Source organism: Schistocerca americana, chromosome 8 (assembly GCF_021461395.2).
Source record: "Schistocerca americana isolate TAMUIC-IGC-003095 chromosome 8, iqSchAmer2.1, whole genome shotgun sequence".
NCBI classification, from domain to species: domain Eukaryota; kingdom Metazoa; phylum Arthropoda; class Insecta; order Orthoptera; family Acrididae; genus Schistocerca; species Schistocerca americana.
The window spans coordinates 186177609-186200996 of NC_060126.1; the positions used below are offsets into that span (position 1 = coordinate 186177609).

The following is a 23388-nucleotide window of genomic DNA, read 5'->3' on the forward strand; positions in this document are numbered from 1 at the left end:
TCACTGAAAACAAGTTTCGCACTGAACGCATCCTCTTCCATGAGCTGTTGCAACCGCGCCGAAAATTCAAAGCGTTTGACTTTGTCATCGGGTGTCAGGGCTTGTAGCAATTGTAAACGGTAAGGCTTCTGCTTTAGCCTTTTCCGTAAGATTTTCCAAACCGTCGGCTGTGGTACGTTTAGCTCCCTGCTTGCCTTATTCGTCGACTTCCGCGGGCTACGCGTGAAACTTGCCCGCACGCATTCAACCGTTTCTTCGCTCACTGCAGGCCGACCCGTTGATTTCCCCTTACAGAGGCATCCAGAAGCTTTAAACTGCGCATACCATCGCCGAATGGAGTTAGCAGTTGGTGGATCTTTGTTGAACTTCGTCCTGAAGTGTCGTTGCGCTGTTATGACTGACTGATGTGAGTGCATTTCAAGCACGACATACGCTTTCTCGGCTCCTGTCGCCATTTTGTCTCACTGCGCTCTCGAGCGCTCTGGCGGCAGAAACCTGAAGTGCGGCTTCAGCTGAACAAAACTTTATGAGTTTTTCTACGTATCTGTAGTGTGTCGTGACCATATGTCAATGAATGGAGCTACAGTGAATTTATGAAATCGCTTCAGTCATTTGTAATAGCCCTGTATATGTGTGTGTGTGTGTGTGTGTGTGTGTGTGTGTGTGTGTGAAACTTTCTTCAAATGCTCAGAAACGTGTATTTGATTACTTCACTAAACGCAGAGCAAGCCAACCTAGGTTATTGCTCAAATTTGTGAGAGCCATAACGGGAGGGCCTACTGAAAGCATACATAAAAGGGCATCACACACATTCATGCCCGAGGCAGGATTCGAACCTGCGACCGTAGCGCTGTAACACCGCCTGCTCACAGCGGACTAGTCGAAGGTGCATCTTTTACTTTCAGTTGTTACTTCAAACTGCCGCTGTGGTTACTGAGATGCCGTCGCGTAAACGCCTAGAATAAAATAAGCACGGAAGGTTTTTGGGCGGACGGCGTACATGCGAGTGGGCTGGGACACAAAAGACGTCGGTCGACCACGGGATCCGGGATGCTGCCGAGTCGGCGGCAAGCAGCTCGCGTGCGCGTGTTGGCGAGGCGCCAGCGGCGACGGGCGACGGGCGCGCCGCATACCGGACCGCGGCTCTGCGTGTCTGCGTGTGCGCCGCCGAGGTGGCCTCAGGCGCGTTCACTCAGTCTGTTGTCGCACGCAGCCACTTCACAAACAACGCCACTTGTCTTCAGCGTCGACGGCGTCCATGTCGTCATTCATTATTAACGCCAGCATTTCTCATCACGGTCGTCGTCGCCATCACTCATAAATGATAGCACTGATCTTCATCCTCATCCTCAACAGCATCACCATCATCATTGAAGATTCGACACTGAAAGTAACATATACGCTGACTAACTCAAAACAAAATGAAATACACTGCGCAACACTATTAAAGGATCACTTTTTCGAAACCCCGTAGTTGTCTCCCAATGCGACGCATTTGTTTGAATTTTGGCTAAAAGATACCTAAAATCTTCCTCTATACTGGCGAAAAGCATGGCACCCTGTGAAATCACCCTTGGATACCACCATGCTTCAAACAGCAAGGTCTTCACACATTCGAACAAAAGGCCAGACTTCAAAAGTGAAACCAAAATTCACCACAACTCTGCTCAACGCCATCTGGACATATCACACGAAGGTAAAGTCGTCACACCTACCTGTCACCCGGATTTCACCCCTTCTTTGACGCATCTGCGATAAAGGTCAGAATCACGACGCCCGGCGTCAAAATCACGCGGTTTTCTTGTGGGTGGCTGAGGAAAGCAATTCAGAAACGGCGCCTGTCAGAATGTCCATAAAAGGGCATTAATGAAGCCACCCTTTCCGTTTGAGTGTTGGCGCCGCACACTTCGTAGTCGAAAACGACTGTGATTAGCAACAGGACGACGTTCTTGACAATGTTGAACACTGCTGATACCACCCATACGATTCAGCCCTTCTCTAACGATATCGTGGGGCTGCAGTTCCACTGAATGTGTGAATGTCATCGAACCCCTTTCAAGTATAGTGGGAGTGCACTTTTTGCTCTGGTGTGCACGGTGGAACAACCACGGACCGTTCAAGACCATTCGACGAAATCTGAACGTGATGTGAAGCAGCAACTCTTCTATTTCATATCCTCCTGTAGCGTGAAACTTGGGGGGAGGGGGGCGGGATGAAAAATTGACATATGCATTACTAAAAGGGCAAAGGTTCCTTCTAAAGACACCCAATTCGACATTACCCACGGTGTCACCAGGGCAATTTTGTTGTGCGCTTTAAAAATGTACCTGTGCAGAGACCCATTCAGCAGTGTGATGTTCTGCTGCTGATCTGGTGCCTGAGAACAGCTATGTGGATTCTAAGAGGAGTCAGAGTGGTTGCCTATCCTCAGGAGCTACAGTATCAGTGTAGCAGCTCTCTTGAGAATGGGTGGCGAAATCTCTAGACAGGTATATTTTTAAAGCGCGTAATAAAAGTGGGCTGGTGGCACCTTGGGTAATACCAAACTGGGGATGTTGGACGCCGTTTTATTCACGCATGTGTCAAGAGGCGCTGTTAAAGCTTAAATACCATTTCCTGCTTCCTATTACGTTCATCTTTCGCCGAATGGTTTCGAATGGTCCGTAGTGTTTCCACCCTTTATATCAGAGCAAAAACACTACACTCCAAAGTGATCAGGTCACATTCAGTGGGGTTGCAGAACCCTGATGTCCTTACAGAAGGGTTGTTTCGTTCGGGGGGTTTCAAGGTGTCGAACATTGTCGAGAATGTCGTCCTATTGCTCATCGCACTGTGAAATGTCGTTTACAATACGAGATATGAGGGGATTAATGCCCCAAGGCGAGCGATGGTTACATTGAGGCTCTGAACGCTACCTCCTAAGGGATTTCCGTGTCGATTCTGGTATGCCTGATATATCTTCCTCGGTCACCTTAAGAAAACCGTGTTATTCCAAAGCACGGTGTCGCGGTTCTGACTTGCGTCGCAGAGGCGTCAAAAGAAGGGGTGAAACGTGAGTAAGTGGGGGATGTAACGTCCTTCCCATGGTGTGGCGTTTCCATGATAACGCTGGGTAGAATTGTGGCGAAATTTTGTGCCAAAGAAACATTATTAACGCACTTTAAATTTCGCATTAACTTTTGACCTCCGGCCTTTTTTTGACATGTGTTGACACCTTGCTGTTTGATGCATTGCCGAGCCATAGGTGACGCCGCAGAGCGTCACGTTTTCTCACCATTACAGAGGAATATACTTTTATGGATATGGTGCCTGTTCTTTCGGACATGTCTGAAAGAACAGACACCATATCCATATAAGTATATAGTTCTGGCAACACCGGCCATGACTTTCTTCTGTGCGGATGCACATATATTCCCCAAACTCTTACGGGACTTGGTAAGAATGTCTTCCACGAGTAATGAGTGTGTTGGGGTGGGACACTACGAATGTAGTGTGTGGTCATACAAGGTGAGAATTTGGGTCTCGCAGTAGGTGTGAGCGAGATAGTCCCTGCAGTTGCGCTCTCCTCTGTACCCTCAGTGGCTCAGAAGGATAGAGCATCTCCCATGTAAGCAGGAGATCCCGGGTTCGAATCCCAGTCAGGGCACACATTTTCACCTGTCCCCGTTGATATATATCAACGCCTGTTAGCAGCTGAAGGTATTAATATAATTCTAATGACAGAGGAAGGTTTTAGGAATCTTTGAGGCAGATTTCAAATTTCTACGATTATATGCAGAGTTTTGTTTGACATGCCTGAAAGTTGTGTTGATGGAAATAGAAATGGAGTTTTCCTGCAAAATAGTGTAAGACGTCATGGTCTCCTGACCTTCATTGCTTACATATTCTGCCCTCACAATCATATTCCGCATATCAAGACGCTTCATTCGAACCCAAACTCGATAAGATAAAGTCAATGTTGTATGAATTCATGTAAACGATATGCAATTAACAAGTAAGTGCACCATGGTTGAAATACTCGAGGCTGGCGTACACACATACATTACAGACACGACGGTCACAGAAGCTTTTAGTTCGGGAGAGAAACTGCACAACGGGACGCTGGTCCCTCCAGAGGACGACCCAGCCTATGTCGGCCAGTGACCGCCCGTGTAGCAGACAGCGTGGGCCCAAGTGAAAGGGGGGAACAACCCCGTGTTTGGCTTAAAAGCAAATTCCGCTACATTGTGTGGGAGCGGCCAGCCTACGCATTCTTTACACATAGCATGCAGTTTCAGAGATTTTCACAGGGAGACACAAACTCCAAACGCCAATGCTACAGGTTTCCGGATTGGTCGCCTTAAACAAAACGTCATTCTCCCGTTTTAGAAGAGCAATGCTGATTGACAGACGATATTTTTGACACCTTGAGCTGAAGGAATAATGGAAGAGAACGAAAAATATACCCCTTCACATATGGCGTGGAGAGGCGCCGTTCCGTTGTCACTCTTGGAGCGAGGAACAAGTCTCTCCTCAGTACTTCACTGGGAGAGCACCTCTGTCGAGAGCAAATCGAAGTGCTACTCTGTATTGAGTCCTTGTGATTAAGCGTTGTTCACTGTGTTGCCCGACACACTAATTGTGCGGTATGAACAGACAGAGTTATAGTTAAATGCCTGCAAGCGAACTTTGAGTGGCATCGTGGTGGACTGGTTATCTGACCAGTGTACCACGCCAATAGTTAGACTAGGGGCGAATAGGAATCCCTGACTTCATCAAGGCATAGGGAGAGTTTGATTGGCGAAGGTCATCCAGATAGAACGAGAGTTATCTTATTTGTCAGCAGCAAGTGGCGCAGACAGCAGTCATCGCAGCTTACGGTATTTTGCGCTACAGCTATTGCAAGCCTCATATTTCCTCCACAACAGTACACTTCACTGCATTGCACACGCGACAGCCTCGGCCGTACCTAGCAACATTCTGAAGGATAATTATTCAAGTTGAGTAGGCGCGCCTCTCAGCCATTCTGCCAAGTCAACAACCATCTTAAACTTTATATAGATATTTCATTAGCGAATCCTATCCTTGAGAGGTAACTTTACATTCCGAAAAGAACCAGGATGTAACTTGTTCAATTCATAACTAAAAGTGCCATTGTGCACTTTCGTTAGTTTCATGTTTTTCTTACCTAACTAGCACTACTCCAGTACCCAAGTATCCTACTAGTTAAGTAAGAAATTTTGTGAATTTTTGTGTCATTTCCTTACAGCGGATGACTCCAGAAGATATTTATTGCTGAAAGTTTTTCAGGCATTTCTCTTTAGAACGTTAGGAGCGTCTGTCTGACTTCTGTAGTAGTGTGGGGGTGGAAATTGCATCTTACAGGAACCATAGGGTAAAGGGTACATCCCAAATTAATCCGTTGTGCAGAACAACAGAATAACAGATCAACCCACACCTCAGAATAGATCAGAAAAGTACTGCTGCTGCAAAATGGTTTGCTATTGGGAGATATCCACTGATGAAGCAGATACGTATATTTCATTGTGTATCGCACTATAAAACTGCATGTAAGTGGTTAAAACTATTTGCAAAGTACGAGATTTGTATAAAAGTTGTCACAGTTAGGGGAAAGTGAGCATATTGAGTATTGACTGTGTAAGCAGTACGCGTGCATGCTTTCCTGTTTAAGGGCAGAAAATAATTCTTCTATAAATTCATCACACTAGTACATTTACAAACCTATGTTTGAAAATATGCACACCCCACTTGTTTTTATATTTCAGTATTTCATTTCAGTATCCACTTCACATGTTATTATTATTATTATTATTATTATTATCGTTATTTTTTCAGTTTGGATTTCTTTAACTGTGATAGCTCACTGATTTCGGATACAGGTTAATTTACCACTGGTATCCCGGTGAGCGTATTATTTACTTTTTAATTTCTTTTATTATGTTGAACAATACTACGGACAAAGTGAGACTGCACATGGTTAACTATGTCAGGTTACAAATTACATAACGCTGCATCTCGTCATCATATTCGTTGTGTCATCATCATCATCATATCATCATGATTGAGCCGTGGTAAAAAAATTGCTGTTTTGAAGAGCGCGCCGCGGCGCGTAGTGTGAAGCAGTCGCCCTCCGTTTCTGGCGGTGGCGCCGCTGTGGCAATCGCAGCTTTGGTGTCCCCCTCTGGTGGGAAAGGAGAAACGTTGCCTGTTCACGTGCATTTAAGGGGCGCTATGAGCTCGCCAGTCGGTCAGTCTGCATAAGTCTCTTGTCCCCAGCTTGCTAGTCTGTCTCTCGTTCGCATTTGTTGGGCAGTTAGTGCCTGTCTCTCGTTCGGAGTGCTAGTATGTCCGTCGTTCGGATCAACCTTTAAAGCCGGCAAAATGAGAGTCTTTCCACTCCGCCAGTAAGAGAACTCAGCGAGTGGTCGCCCGGTCGGGGCTTAGTTCCTGCATCTGAGTCTGCCCGTTAGGCCGCCAGTCTGCTCGAGTTTGCTCAGGCAATGGTCATTGGCGGTTGGATCGATCAGTTGGTCGGTCGCGCACTGAGACACAAGATGACTTGTCCGTCTTGAGCGTCGGCGCATGTGAGGTCGCCACGTGAGTCCAGTGGGCCGCGGCGTATAGCGAGGGGTAGTGACTTCGCGGTCGACACGAGAGCAACAGGAGTCAACCCACGACATCAGTCTGGCCGGTGCGAGCTGCGACGCCGTGAGACGGGAGATCGGCGCGCCTTCCTGCGTCCGTTGTAGCGGCAGGCAGCGGACGGTTCGAGAGAGCGATATGGGGGGGCTGCGCCCGGTCTTCTCGAGAAATCGCAGTTTATTAGAAGTTAAGTGATTGGTGATATGTTGTTTGATTTACTCTTGTTAAATTCTACTTGTTTCCTTGGTGAGGTCACTAGCCGTTGTACTTTGGGATCGTCCCATCATTCTTCTCCGTTTGCCCACCCGCGGAGAGGTGGTTGTTTATAAATTGGGTGGTCCATTTTTCACTTGTGGAGTAGGGGCGGGTTGGAGCAACCTGCGGTTCGGGTTGTCCAGTAATCTCCCTATCAATCTACCGTCCTCTGTCATGATTTGGTGTGTTAAGGAATTTATTGCTTGGAGTGTAACGGCCTAATACCTGAAATATGTTTTGATCTTTGGAAGTTTTGATATTATTGCCTATGATCTTGAGAGGAGGTATCTCTGTACTGTAGAGCATCTTAACTATTGTTTGGCCAGCCTTGTAGAATTTTATATAAGATTGCATTTCATGGGTTTTATTTAAATGATCATTTTAGTATGTAAAGTTGCCACCCTTTCACCGTAAGACTTTTCTTAGAAGTTAAAATCAAGTTGCACCTTCGGTAGCAAGGTTAATATTTTAATTGTTAGTGTTTTGTACCATTTCCATCCCTCCTATGGGGGGGGGGGCTGCATAGTTTGTGTGCTTGTGTAAATTGTTAAAACTCTTAAAGTTATCTGGTGTGTTGCAGATTTGCACTAGTGTAGTCTTTCAGAGGCTGTTGTGAGCGGTCGTAACTACGGCCGTGTCAAAAGGGAGCGGCAAGGTTCTCTGCCCAAAAGCTCATACAGTCAAAACTTGTTTCTTTCTGCCTCTGAATAAATTGTAGCTTTGATATTTAGAGGGTGCTTTCTGATTATAATTTTAAAACTGTTTCTTTAAAAAATGCTTTTAGGTACTATTAAAGTGAATACAATTCCCATTTGTTAAAAGGAATTTGGTTATGATTTCATCAGTTACTCCCTGGCAACTACTTCAATGCTTACATAGTGTGACTAAATGTGTCAATGTTCTTGATGAATCGCTAGTAAATAAAATAAATTCTTAAGAATATTCTTTGAAAATAAATCACGGTTCAACCACCATCAACATCATCATCATCATCATCTTCACACTGTGTCATCACCGTTTCATCTTCATGATAATCATCACCATGTGAATATCATCAACGTTGTTGTCATCATGTCATGATCATCATCATCTCCATAATCTTCATCACCATCACTGATGAATCTAATCATCACTGTCATTCTTAACCGTAAATACCACTGACCAGACACGCTGAGCTACCGTGCCGGCTATTTTTTAAATGGTTCAAATGGCTCTGAGCACTATGGGACTTAACATCTATGGTCATCAGTCCTCTAGAACTTAGAACTACTCAAACCTAACTAACCTAGGGACATCACACAACAACCAGTCATCACGAGGCAGAGAAAATCCCTGACCCCGCTGGGAATCGAACGCCGGAACCCGGGCGCGGGAAGCGAGAACGCTACCGCACGACCACGAGCTGCGGACATCACTCGGCTGCCACCGTTTCATGGTAAATACGGCCATGCGCAGGTATATATTTGACGACCGAAATTATCTTGCGATTTTCTCAGTAACGCTTGAGAAGTACGCGGTACTGCTTACACATTTTGTTGTCCTCATGGAGTACTAAGAGTGTACGAATTTTGCAGTAAATCTGCGTTCCAAACGTCGTGGCCTCCCCTTATCAGTGTACGTCCAGTTGCGGTATTGGTGTGCAAATTCCAGCCTTCGTCGACAATAAACAGCGGTCGTCACGGGTGCATGAACCAGGTGCCTGCTCCAGAGGTCCATATGCAGGAACATTCGCTGAACAGTAGTTCAGGAGACGCTGTTGATAGCCCCTCCGTTCATTTGAGTGGTCGGATGCACAACAGTTGCACGTCTATTTGTCAGTAAACATCTCCGCAAACGTCTTTTGTCATCTACGGCTCGCGGTGCAATGCAGTTACCTCAGCGCCGGTTTTGAATAGCGCCATTTTCTATGGACGGCGTACTTGAACTATGGCGGCACGCGAACTGTTTACAAATTTCGCCGTTTCAGAAAAGCTTTCACTTTTGACCTTATAGCCGATTATAATGTCCTGTTGAATGTCAGATAAATCGCTCCGTTTCCACATTACCACAACAACTGCACTATCCTCCATGTTCTACAGACCTATTCTAAAACGGCTAAGTTTGTAAACAGTTCTCGTGCCGCCATTGTTAAATAACACCGTGTGTGGTACACAGGTGTATAGAAAACCGGCGCCAAGCAACTGTGATGCACCACGCGCCATAGATGAGAGGAGTGAGCAACGGCTGAGGAGATGTATCTACATCTACATTGTTACTGTCCAATTCACAAGTGCCTGGCAGAGGGTTCATCGAACCATTTTCATACTACTTCTCTACCATTGCACTCTCGAATGGCGCGTGGGAAAAACGAACACCTAGGTCTTTCCGTTCGAGCTCTGATTTCTGTTATTTTATTATGATGATCATTTCTCCCTACGTAGGTGGGTGTCAACAAAATATTTTCGCATTCGGAAATTGGTGATTGAAATTTCGTAAATAGATCTCGCCGCAAAGAAAATCGCCTTTGTTTCAGTGACTGCCACCCCAACTCGCTTATCATATCAAATGGCTCTGAGCACCATGGGACTTAACATCTGAGGTCATCAGTCCCCTAGAACTTAGAACTACTTAAACCAAACTAAACTAAGGACATCACCCACATCCATGCCCGAGGCAGGATTCGAGCCTGCGACCGTAGCAGCTTATCATATCAGTGACACTCTCTCCCCTATTGCGCGATAACACGAAACGAGCTGCCTTTCCCTGTACTCTTTCGATGTCAATCCTACCTGGTAAGGATCCCATACCCTGCAGCAATATTCCAGCGAGGACGGACAAGTGTAATGGAGACTGCCTCTTTAGTGGGTTTGTCGCATTTTCTAAGTGTTCTGCCAGCAAAGCGCAGTCTTTCTTTCGCCTTCCCCACAATATTATCTATGTGGTCTTTCCAATTTGAGTTGATCGTAATTGTAATTGCTAGGTATTTAGTCGAATTGACAGCCCTTAGATTTGTCCGATTTATCGTATACCCAAAATTTATCGGTTTAGCACCCATGTGGATGACCTCGCACATTTCTTTGTTTTAGTGCCAATTGCCACTTTTCGCACCATACAGAAATTCTCTCTAGATTATTTTGTAATTGGAATTGATCGTCTGATAACTTTACTAGACGGTAAATTACAGCGTCATCCGCAAACAATCTAAGGGGGCTGCTCAGGTTCTCACCTACACCATTTATGTAAATCAGGAACAGCAGAGGGCATATGACACTACCTTGCGGAACGCCAGATATCACTTCTGTTTTACTCTATGATTTGCCGTCTATCACTACGAACTGTGACCTCTCTGAGAGGGAATCACAAATCCAGTCACACAACTGAGAAAATACTCCATATGCACGCAATTTGATTAATAGTCGCTTGTGAGGAACGGTATCAATAATCTCCGGAAATCCAAGAACACGGAATCGATCTGAGATCTGGAGCGACCGCCGAGATGAACCAAGAGGCTACGAAGAGTGTCTCCTCAATGACCGTTCAGCAAACGTTGCTCGGTAAGAAAGCTCCGCAAGGGGCCACTGGTTCATACAACTGTGCTGTCTGCTGTTCATCAGCGACGAACACTGGAATTTGCACGTCAGTTTAGGAACTGGACGTCAACTACATCTACATCTACATCTACATCTACATTTACATCCATACTCCGCAAGCCACCTGGCGGTGTGTGGCGGAGGGTACCTTGAGTAACTCTATCGGTTCTCCCTTCTATTCCAGTCTCGTATTGTTCGTGCAAAGAAGGATTGTCGGTATGCCTCTGTGTGGGCTCTAATCTCTCTGATTTTATCCTCATGGTCTCTTCGCGAGATGTACGTAGGAGGGAGCAATATACTGCTTGACTCCTCGGTGAAGGTATGTTCTCAAAACTTCAACAAAAGCCCCTACCGAGATACTGAGCGTCTCTCCTGTAGAGTCTTCCACTGGAGTTTATCAATCATCTCCGTAACGCTTTCGCGATTACTAAATGATCCTGTAACGAATCGCGCTGCTCTCCGTTGGATCTTCTCGATCTCTTCTATCAACCCTGTCTGGTACGGATCCCACACTGCTGAGCAGTATTCAAGCAGTGGGCGAACAAGCGTACTGTAACGTACTTCCTTTGTTTTCGGATTGCATTTCCTTAGGATTCTTCCAATGAATCTCAGTCTGGCATCTGCTTTACCGAAGATTAATTTTATATGGTCATTTCATTTTAAATCACTCCTAATGCGTACTCCCAGATAATTTATGGAATTAACTGCTTCCAGTTGCTGACCTGCTATATTGTAGCTAAATGATAAGGGATCTTTCTTTCTATGTATTCGCAGCACATTACGCTTGTCTACATTGAGATTCAATTGCCATTCCCTGCACCATGCGTCAATTCGCTGCAGATCCTCCTGCATTTCAGCACAATTTTCCATTGTTACAACCTCTCGATACACCACAGCATCATCTGCAAAAAGCCTCAGTGAACTTCCGATGTCATCCACCAGGTCATTTATGTATATTGTGAATAGCAACGGTCCTATGACACTCCCCTAGGTGGCGACAGGTGGCCCTTTGTGAGGAATCACATTTTATGCACCATCAGATAAATGGCGGTTAGTGTGTACGACGTGACACGTCTGAAATCTAACACACTCTGGATGTTGTAGTCTGGGGAATGTTTTCGTGGTATTCCCTGACTGATCTCATAATTCTGGAAGGCACACTGAATCAACACAAATATGTACCTGTCCTTGGGGACCTTGTTCGGCCCTACATGCCGTTGTTTTTCCTCGTTACGATGGCATCTACCAGCAGTACAATGCGACGTGTGATACAGCTCGCCGTGTACGAGGTTCGAAGAGCACCAGGATGAGTACACCGTACTCCTCTGGCCACCAGACTTCCCATATTTAAAACCAATCGAGACTCTGTGAGACCATCTCGATCGGGCTGTTCACGCCATATATCCGCAACCAAGAAACCTACCGCAGCTGGTCACGGCTCTAGAGTCGAGATGAATCCACATCCCTGTCGGTACGTTCCACAACCTGAACGACTCTCTTCCTCCACATTTCGCAGCGGCCAGTGCTGCAAAATGTAGTTGCTTCAGCTTTTTACGGTGCTCATATTAATGTGACTGGACAGTGCATATGTGTTTCGCAGCAGATTTACATAGCGCACTTCGTTGAACATAATCTCTGTTGCAGAGCACCCCTACGTGTCCTTTTACTGCCCATGCGACATCGTCAGTTGCGGCTGTAGTGGGCACGGGATCATCGTGATTAGACCGTGAATCATTGGAAACACGTGGCCTGGACAAATGAGTGTCGTTTTATAGCAGATGGATGCTCGTGTCGATACGCCGTCTTTCAGGCGCACGGCTGCTCGAAACATGCACGCCACCACGTACGTAGTCCTCCAGGCGGGGCAGTTGGGGAGACTCAGCTGCGCTTCCATGGTACCTGAGCTGCTTATCGCAGACACCATGATAATTGACTATGTGAACATTATTGTAGGTCATCTACCTTTTGCCATGCTTGATGTCTTACCCAGTGTCGTGCCTGTATGTGTCACAAGGATAAAAAGTGCCACAATGGTACGAGTAGCATGATAGTGAACCCACATAGATGTCCTGGCCACCAGATTTGCCTGATGTGAACCCGGTGGAACGTATCTGGCACGCTACTGGACGCTGGTTCCACGCACACAGGCCGCACGTCTATGATTTATGGGAATTATGTGATCTGTTTCTTGACATCTGGTGTCACATATCACCAGAAACCTATCAAGGAATTGTCGAAACCATGCACGAAAAATCGCTGCTGTATTGCGATCCAAAGATGGACTAACACGATATGGTTTCAACGTGGAGGCGCTGTAACAAATATGGTTAGATATGTTATAATAGTATATTAAGCAAGGTTTGAAAGACGAGCCGAACCGGAACTGGTGCTGTGCGAATCGATTAATTCCTTTTGCAAAAGATATTAACTGGGCTGAAATTATTGCTCAACTAGTGACACGATTTGTAAGTGCACCTTTCGAATTTTATGTGGGAAAACAGCCTCCTTTAAATAACTTCGGACTGAAGCGTGAATGACGGTTCAAATCTGGTCCTCCTGTGTTGAACCTTGGTCTAAGATAAGCTTAATTGAAACAATCTTGCTCCGTTCGGTCTTACGCGGAAAAAAACACGCGCTTCTAGGAGGTTTATTAAGCGCGTAACTTATATACTTTAAACTTATACGAATCGGTTCAAACTTTGCACGAAGGTAGATAAACGGATAAAGTGGAAACAAATTTATTTAGACAGTAGTCCTTTGTCGAGATATGTTGGTTTAAAGGCGAGCTAAATTAGCTTGTAAAATTCATACTTACATGAATTGAATGCGCGGGAACGGTTTAAAGTGCATCATATAAATAAATAAATGCAACAGAAAACTCGCTTTAAAAAATTTAGCTTCCTTCGGATTTTACGTGCGAAAAAATACGTCTTTGTGAGATTTTTTACACGCACCACTTCTATGTTTCAGACTTGTGTGAATCAGTTCAAATTTTGTATGAAGGTAGAGAAATATTATTTAATGATGGTCATTTTGTTTCGTGAAAGCTCTTTCTGTTGGCACAATATAGCGGTCTAAACTTGTACGTAAAATGCAAGAAAACTCTGGTTTTAGGGGAATTGCAAGTGTTGAGTCAGTTCAAAGTGATACAAATGATAGTAAAAAATATATTCTAAAGGTAATTATAAGAAGCGTTTCCAAAAATCTTTCATTGTTCGAAAAATCATGTATTGACACATGAAACTGCTTTTCGTACAAATTACTTCATTGTGAGCACTACATTTGGATATAATTAAGAAAAACTGTTACAGTTGATTAACGTTTCATTGTTTATACGTTAAAGAATTTATTCACCAGTGGTTTGAAATCATCAAAAAATCTTTCGACTTGCAAAACAATGGTTTAATTTCTTTATAGATTCTATATGATTATTGTAACTTAACTGTATTATTGTTTTGCTACGTAAATTGTGTCTGTAGAAGCGTTTAGTAATTACATCACAGAATTTGTATTTGTCAGTTGAATGTGTAATCTCACGCTCGTTAGGTAGATAATTTGTAAATCTTTGGGTGTATGTAGACACAGTGAGTCTGAGAGCCCACTGCGAGGTTTGTGGGCGCTGCACATTGTCGCGCACGTACAAAAAGCTCAGCAGTTAACAGTTCGTAATAGCGTGTGCTCACGGAAACACATAGCTGTTCTGCACTGCGTTCAAGGCAAGAAGAAATCTTAGCCCAAACAAAATGTGGCTGCTCTCTACTCAAGATGATGACTGTTAACCTTGGACTGATGTCCTGTAATAACTACAGCAGTTGGAATCGTAATTGCACCTAAAAGGCCATACAAGAAAGCGGAACGTGTAAATGGTACGCGAGACGTGCAAGTAGACGCAACATGTCTGAGCACCTATTAACTGAGTGTGAATCACACACTCATCAACCGCTATAGGGAAAGAGCTGATATTTGCTTTAATTTATTTTTATAACTGGGTGAAGATTAGCGTTTTCTCCTAAAATTGAACGATATATGATGTAATAAATTCAACGTGTTTAAATGACTGCAAACTAGCTTGTTACTGAAGTTCTAATGTCTACCTCTTTGCCTATGAACAGAGTCCATTCAACATTGTTCATTGACGGTACAGAGAAACGCTAAATTACCGCTCCCGATTCACGGCTATGATCTTTCGTGTGCATTGCTTAAGTTCCTAATTTCTGTTGTTCTTCTTTGAGTGGTTAAAACAGTAAGGGTCTTCAGCCATGCATTGTTCTAACATCTATTTTAAGGAACCATTTCCAATATATACAATCTACGCTGGCAGTAAATGGAGTGTTCCCGCTTTCTCAGATTTCATGCAAAAAGACAGCATTCAGATTCATACCACATTAAATTTTCAACCCAAAATTTCTGTAGCATTTCCAAAAATGTAAAACTTTCAGATAGATTCTCTAATGGTAAGTACTAGTTTCTGTCTTAGCGCGTGTGAACTGCACTGACACAAAACTGTGAGGATGTTAAAGTATGCTTAGCAGACAGGAAGTGGTATAAAAAATTTGCGGCCATTGTTCAGTGTGTCATTGTCTCTTTGAATAGGTTACGGTTTAGACACAGGCCTATAACTGTTTCATTAGGCAGTTTGTTACGAGGGCGTGCTGAATGCCTGCGGATTTTTGATTCTGAGCTCCATGTAGCTCGAGGTATTACATGCCATCCGTATTACTCAGTCGACTTCCCTGCTTCGCTGATGCAAGTTGCAACCCATTGGCGCTAGAGAGCTCCGATTTGTAGCGTGTAACATGGCGGCCTGTAACCTAACTACGTCGGTGCGTGAGGAAACAGCGTCCTGCAGTGGAATTTCTAACCGAAGGAAACGTGCCTCCAATAGAAATCCGTAGAAGGATAAAAGCCGTGTACGGAGATAGTGGGCGGTGTTGTGTTGTTCGTACTCGTAATGGAGGTAACGGTGACGGTAACCCCAATATGAGTGGCATCTCTGAGTGGACAACAGCGTAACGCAACCGAAGAGACTCGTCGGCAACTGGTGGATGAACTCATCAGAGAAAGTCGCCGGATGACACAAACACATCTGCATCAGTCCAACACTTTGGGTTCACTGCCATCGATCATCGACACAGTCCTGACTTGGCCCCGTCCTATTTTCATCGTTTCCTAAACTTACAGAATACTTTAAGGACTTTACGTTGGTAGTGATGAAGTGGTGCCTGCAGAGGTGAGGTGACATTCTAGAGTGACGGTACCAACAAACTGGTCTCTCGTTGGGAGTAACGTGTTTGTCAGCAGAGTGACTACGGTGAAAAATACGAGGATGTGTAGAAAAGTTCTCGGGACGAAATACTTACATCACTGAAACTTTTTTATTTTTCAATGTAGTCTCCTTGTAGATTAATGCACATGGTCCAACGCTGTTTCCGTGCCTTGATCCTATCTCGAAAATGAGTTTCCTCCAGGCCAGCAAAATAGTTGTCAACTCCGGTTATGCCGGCCGGGGTGGCCGAGCGGTTCTAAGCGCTACAGTCTGGAACCGCATGATCGCTACGATCGCAGGTTCGAATCCTGCCTCGGGCATAGATGTGTGTGATGTCCTTAGGTTAGTTAGGTTTAAGTAGTTCTAAGTTCTAGCGGACTGTGACCTCAGAAGTTAAGTCCCATAGTGCTCAGAGCAATTTGAATTTTTGAACTCCGGTTATCAATTGTACGTTTGAAGTGAATCTTCGTCCACCAATAAAAATTTTCAGTTTTGGGAAGAGATGAAAGTCTGACGGAGCCATATCAGGTGAATAAGGAGGGTGTGGCAACAATTCATACATTAGTTCGTGTAATTTTGCCACGGCGACGGCACATGTGTGCGGGCGCGCATTGTCGTGTCGCGGCACCCATCTTGCAGATACTTTTTTCATTTCTACTTCTTCAGTTAACCTCTGATTCAGATGACATCTGGCAAGCGTGAGCAATTTCACTCACTTTCAATCGGCGATCCTCCATGACCATTTTCTGCACTTTTGCAATAATTTCTGGACTAGTGACACATCTTGGCCGACCACTGTGCGGATCATCATCTAAGCTCTTCCGACCAAATTTAAATTCATTTGTGACTGTGAGGCTGATCCCGGCGGAGGTTCGAGTCCTCCCTCGGGCATGGGTGTGTGTGTCTGTCCTTAGGATAATTTAGGTTAAGTAGTGTGCAAGATTAGGGACTGATGACCTTAGCAGTTAAGTCCCATAAGATTTCACACACATTTGAACATTTTTAAATTCATTTGTCCACTTGGCAACAGTTGAATATGAAGGAGCAGAGTTCCCCAGTGTGTTCTGGAAATCGGCATGAATGTACTTTGCTTTCATACCTTTCTTTACGAAGTACTTAATCACTGCTCGAATCTCGATTTTTTCCATCTTCGCCAATCACTACGTGGGAACAACAACAGAGCCACGTCACCGCCACCGCTCTTTTCCAAGAGCACTGACGTGGCACGTGTTTTCAGGCAACAGTCCAATGAATATCACGTGAACAACTTGTTGCGGTAACCCTGACCTCTCCTGGTGATTCTCAGAACTTTTCAAACCAACCTCTTAAATAAATAGACAAGGAGAAGAAAGATGTAGAATGTAAATAGGTTTGTTTTACTTAAAAATATCTAAGTGTTTTCACATAAAGAAATTCGGAAGCATTGCTTTTCAGCATACCCTCATATATACTGTGATAAAGTGGAGACTGATTGCAAATAAGTCATTCATAGCTAATATGAATTCATTCCAGAACTGTAATTAGGTGATGGTATACCTAAAAATGCAACCACTAAATTAATTCCAGAATGAGATTTTCACTCTGCAGCGGAGTGTGCGCTGATACGAAACTTCCTGACAGATTAAAACTGTGTGCCGGAGCGAGACTCGAAGTCGGGACCTTTGCCTTTCGCGGGCAAGTGCTGTACCAGACATCCCCCAGGGTATGGGGGAGTGCTAGGTTCGCAGGAGAGCTTCTGTCAAGTTTGGAAGGTAGGAGACGAGATACTGCCAGAAGTAAAGCTGCGAGGACAGGGCGTGAGTCGTGCTTGGGTAGCTCAGTTGGTATAGCACTTGCCCGCTAAAGGCAAAGCTCCCGAGCTCGAGTCTCGGTCCGGCACACTGTTTTAATCTGCGAGGAAGTTTCACTATATTAATTAAAACTAACTGCACAGTTCTAACAGCACAGATAGTTTCAATAGTGATCCCATCTTATTTGATTTAAAACAGGGTCCACTACAACCTGAAACTTCATGATGACAATGCACCACGCCATCGCTCCTGAACTGCGTCAGATTGTTTCAAGAAAATAAGTCGTCCACAGCTGTAGTTGAGTGCTTTATTTATTTATCGTAACCAATTTTGTGCCCAAAGACACATATTCAGTTGCTCATTACCACCATAACTCGTTAACAAAGAGGCGACAAAACACGTATCGTCGCTGAAACCGAACGTCAAGTTGTCATGGCGTTAGCCGTCAGACGACACAAGTAGCGCTACTCACCGGCGGCAGAGCAGGCTGGCGGCGGCATGTCGGGCCACGTCTGCATCACGGCGAGCGCCACGTAGGCTCCCAGCAGAGAGGTAGCGTGGCACACCACGGCGCGAGCGTGCATCCGAGCCAGCAGGCCTGCCAACACAACGCCAGCTGTCAGTATCTAGACGACCCATCACTGAAGTGGACGCAGGACTGCGGCTGATCATAAACGTGTAGAAATACAGCGTACTAACAGCCGCACTTTTTATAAAATACAGGGTGCATCAAAAAGAATCATCCTATTTCTGAAACTAATACATACATAAAATGAATTTTGTTTTTTGATGTACAGGAAACTCAAAAAGTTTTTTTTTTCATTCCTTCTCATAGGTGTCGTGCGGTATTCAGTCTGTTCCTACACTGCAGCGAGCATGTCTTGAGTTACAGCTTCCACAGCTGCTGCTATGCGATGTCTCACTTCATTCATTGTTGTTGTTAACGGAGGCACATAAACAGAGTCTTTTATAAACCCCCACAAGAAATAATCACATACGGTCATGTCCAACTATAACACCACGTTCAAACTCACTTAAATCTCGATAAACGGCCATTGTAGCAGCAGTAACCGAACTAACAACTGCGCTAGACACTTGTTGTCTTGCACAGGCGTCGCCGACCGCAGCCCCTTATTCTGCCTGTTTACATGCCTCCGTATTTGAATACGTATGCCTATACCAATTTCTTTGGCGCTTATACCAGTTCGTTTGCGTGTTTCATTTGATATGAGATGGCAATTAACTATGGCTAAATAGATAATTGATTATGAAAGATTTTTGGTATGTGTTATGTGGTCTTCCTTTTCTTGACATTTCTGTATAGAGTTATTGCTTGGATACGCTATTTTTATTCTGTGCTTCTCGAGGATGTTGCCAATCCCCACCCTAGATCAACTGCTAGCGTACCACAGTAAAGCAATAATTTACACACACAGTAGCTACGATGTATCAGTTCCTTTTATAAACAAACAAATAAACAAGCAAACACACAAATATATGGACAGCCATTACCACTGACAAAATGCACGCGCACACACACACTACTCGGAAAATATATCCACTGACACACACAGAGCAATAGCAGATGCTCCAACTCCTATCAAAAGAAACAAAAGACGAACGCATCCTGCATTAGCAGAACAAAATACACAAAATGGCGAGAATGTCAGCGATTCTGTACAACACAAAAACTTGAAATAATATATTTAGTGATAGAGAAGAAGCTGTGTGCTAAAGTCTAACTCACATATGTGAAACAACAGGAAGAATGACGCAAACATCCACAAAAACCGTGAGTAGCTATAAGAATTAATAAAATTTAAAGTACTAAGTTAAGTCACGCGAACTGTTCATGATTCTAGCAAACAAAGTGTAGGAGGAAGAAAACCATACTGTTACAGAGATCACTGAAGATGCCTTAGGATAAAGTAAAACGCGTTTGGTCTTAATAAGGCTTTCATTACAGTTGCAAAAGACGGCGTTTAACCTACACTACCTATATAACTGCAACTGTGAAAAAAAAGAGGCTGGAAAACAAAGAAGACAACATGTCATATCAGTACTTCGGTGCTAACTCTTGCGGGCTACATGCTGGATCGAGGGAGCACTTCAGCATAAGAGCAGTTCATTGTAGTTACGGATGTTGACAGATCAAACTTTCCCTCGCCACGTCTGAACGACTCATGGGACTCGCGGGACAATAGTCACGTACTGGCCGCTGAGGCACGTCCTGGGCGTCGATCGAGAGACATTCCGCTGCCCTGGTCTCACCTCCCGACAAAGGATGACGTTGCACTTTCTCTCTCTCCCTTCATCTCTCTCTCTCTCTCTCTATCTGTCTCCCCCTCTCTCCCTCCCCATTCTCTCTCGCTCTCTCTCTCTCTCTCTCTCTCTCTCTCTCTCTCTCTCTCTCTCTCTCTCTCTATCTGTTTCCCCCTCTCTCCCTCCCCATTCTCTCTTGCTCTCTCTCTCTCTCTCTTTTTCTCCCTCCTTCTCTCTCTCTCTCTCTCTCTCTCTCTCTCCCTCTCCCTCTCCCTCTCCCTCTCTCTCCTGATGGTTTGTCACTAACTAGCCGTTATGGCCCCTCTGATTGACTGGTGGCTACTTTACCAACAGTAGGGTACACCCAACTGTACTTCGAAGTAAACAATATACACCTTTTCTACAGTGTCTGGCAGAATCAGTAGTAGAATCTAATCACGTACTACTGGTAGCTGCATCGAGGAAGGATGATCATTTATAATTATTGCCTTCTGAAGTCCACAGCATTAACCGTCGAGCTCTATTTTAAAAATTATGGGTCTCCCATCACATTTCAGCGACTGTTTCGTCATCATTTCGTGTTGAAACGCCATGAGAGCTTCCGGTCATCGTTCGATTGTATGGTGGGTGCAACGATTCAGGATTACTGTATCTTGTGAAACGAGAAATGGTCCACTGTGATGAAGGACACAGCCGAACACGAGTGGAATACGTTCTCCGTTCTGCCTCGGCGCTAACATTGAAAGATCGTTGTCTCCGGCGTCTCATATATGAAAATCTGTACTTCCACGGATACAAATCGCAGGTCGTACAGAAACAAAACGAACAAGACAAAATTGCCCAATGAATCTTCGATTTGGGCTTCGTCTAACTCCTACCTCATCCTAATATGAAACAACATACTAATGACGCATGAGGCCCATTTTCATCGTGGTAGTTGTGTAAATAGACGAAATTACCAATTCTGGGGATACATTAACGAAGGCATTCCCTGTTGGCTGAGGGAGAAATCCTTGCCTTGTGAAGGCGTAATTGTATGGTGCGACGTGGCCTCGTTGGACATCATTGGTTAATATTTTCTTAGGATCTTCATAGACGTGCAGAAGGGTTACTAAGGATCGCTAAGTCCAAATGTTACTCGATTTCTTCCTTCCAAAGTTGAACAACGACATGTTTGCATCAGGGTGGCTCTGAGCACTATGGGACTTAACATCTTAGGTCATCAGTCCCCTAGAACTTAGAACTACTTAAACCTAACTAACCTAAGGACAGCACACACATCCATGCCCGAGGCAGGATTCGAACCTGCGACCGTAGCAGTCCCGCGGTTCCGGACTGCAGCACCTAGAACCGCATGACCACCGCGGCCGGCTACGCAGCAGGATGGGGCAAAATCTCATACAGCCCAAGAATGTCTTGCAGCTTCATTTTCTTGGTCGATTTGTTTCCAGATTTCTAGATACTCATCAGTCAGCACTGTCGCCAGATTAGACAGCCTCTGACTTCTTCTTCTGGAGGTATTGTATTGTATTGTATTGTGTTGTGTTGAACTGGGGACCTAGAAACGACGGAGAGGCTTCGTCCCCGTCGTAGCCCTCAGTGGTTCACAACCGCACAACAGGCTACAGCAGTCCACTCACCCCACCGCCGCCCACCACACCGAACCCAGGGTTATTGTGAGGTTCGGCCCCCAGTGGAGCCCCCCCCCCCCCACCCCCCTTCCGCGAACGTTTCACAACAGACGTTTGCGTGGTAGAGTAATTACCGTGTATGCGTACGTGGAGACAATGTTTGCGCAGCAATCTCCTACATAGGGTAACTGAGGCTGAATAAGGGGAACCAGCCCGCATTCGTCGAGGCAGATGGTAAACCGTCTTAAAAACCATCCACAGACTGGCCGGCATACCGGACCTTGACACTAATCCGCCGGGCGGGACCGGCACGCCTTCCCGCCCGGAAATCAGTGCGTTAGACTGCACGGCTAACCTGGCGGGCTCTTCTGGGGGTACCTGAAGACTCGGGTGTACGCTACACATACTGATGCTGTGGCTGAATTCAAGGAAAGGACACACATAGCTGTGGAGGAGATCCCAATGAACATGCCGAATTGGGCGATGGAAGCTTTCGTTCATCGTCTGGAGAAATGTGCGGAACGTGATTCCGCCCATCTGTATAGTGTTGTATTCACAACCAAGCACAGCGCGTATGTGATATGTAATGGTATACACAATGGCGTCCCAAAACCAATGCTTCCATATTTTTTAAATCTCTTCTCAGTGTCAGATATGTTACGCATATGACTTGATCGACGTTCCCCCTTCGCTTCGAAGCAAGTTGCAAAAAGTTTCCTCTAGAGGGCTCCGCATTGTAGCGTCTAACACTGCGGTGCTTAACGTTATTATGTCGGTCCGGAGAAACAACGTGCAGTCATCGAGTTTCGGATTCAAAGAATTCGTCCACAAATGGAGCACCATCCGTATGAAAATGCCAGTCCACACACGAGCACTGTGGAATTTGCAACCATCCGACGCCAGGATTTAACTGTCACTGATCATCCCCCATACAGTCCGACATGGCGACATCTGATTTTCATCTGTTTCCAAAACCTAAAAGAACACCTTCCAGGACTTCATTCGATAGTGATGAAGCGGTGCAAGCAGAGGTAAGGCTATGGCTCCTGTCAACAGTGGCGGTATCAACAAACTGGTCTTGCTTTGGGAGAAATGTGTTCGTCGCCAAGACGGCTATATTGAGAAATGAATTTGTAGACATGAAAAATAAAGATGTAGAATGTTAACATAGTTTTCTATTTAAAAAGCATTAAGAGGTTTCACATAATAAATTCTCATATATTATTTTTCAGCACGCCCTCGTATTATTCGTTGTCTTCAGTGTGCGTTTAAATAAATTTGTCAATTTGTTTCAAAGTACTGTACTTTTTATATACTATTGTTCATCAGTGAGATCCTTACCTATTAAACCCACTGCTGTTTTTACTGGTTTTCCCGGATGGCCCACACATGCTGACTACCCATCTGACATCAGGTACAGATAGATTCTGCCAGCGCTAGCGGTCTATAACAACAGGACTTTGAAACCATTAATGCCCCAGTAGCATTCACGTGACCGCCTGTCAAAAGCCTGAACAACCACCTTTTGCAGTGCAAGACGCTGCGAGACCCGTAGGAAGGGGTCAGTGGGGTTCTCTAAGTTACCGGCAGGCATGTGGAGCCACGTCGACTCCACTGGTGTGGCCAGGTACCCTGGGTTTCTCGAACAGCCCGATCGAGGTGGCCCCACAGGTACTCAATTGGGTCTCAATCTGGCATGTTTCTCAGTCAGTGATCTACGGTAAACTCATCAAGGTGCTCTTTGAACAATTCACAGACACTGTGAGCTGTGTGACAGGTTGCTTTATCCTGCCAGTAAATATCGTGGAGCAAATCGACCAGCATGTACAAGTGGACTTACTCCTCAAGGATAGATGCATGATTGTGTTGAACCAGTTGTCCATTCCAAAACTACGAGATCACCCAAGAAATGCCCTCTGGCCTGGACCCTTTCCACGATTGTTTCAGGGTGTTTGCTTTCAGACATTTCATGC

General features: G+C 45.0%; 1 protein-coding gene across 2 annotated transcripts in view; it reads right to left on the minus strand.

Annotated features, from left to right (window-relative positions):
* The window catches only part of LOC124545051 (probable G-protein coupled receptor Mth-like 1), a 399074-nt gene that overhangs the window by 229448 nt on the left and 146238 nt on the right, over positions 1-23388 (minus strand). For both annotated transcript variants that reach the window (XM_047123840.1, XM_047123839.1), the window contains exon 5: positions 17995-18120. In XM_047123840.1, coding sequence (XP_046979796.1) covers positions 17995-18120 — 126 coding nt within the window. The remainder of the gene's footprint in view (positions 1-17994; positions 18121-23388) is intronic.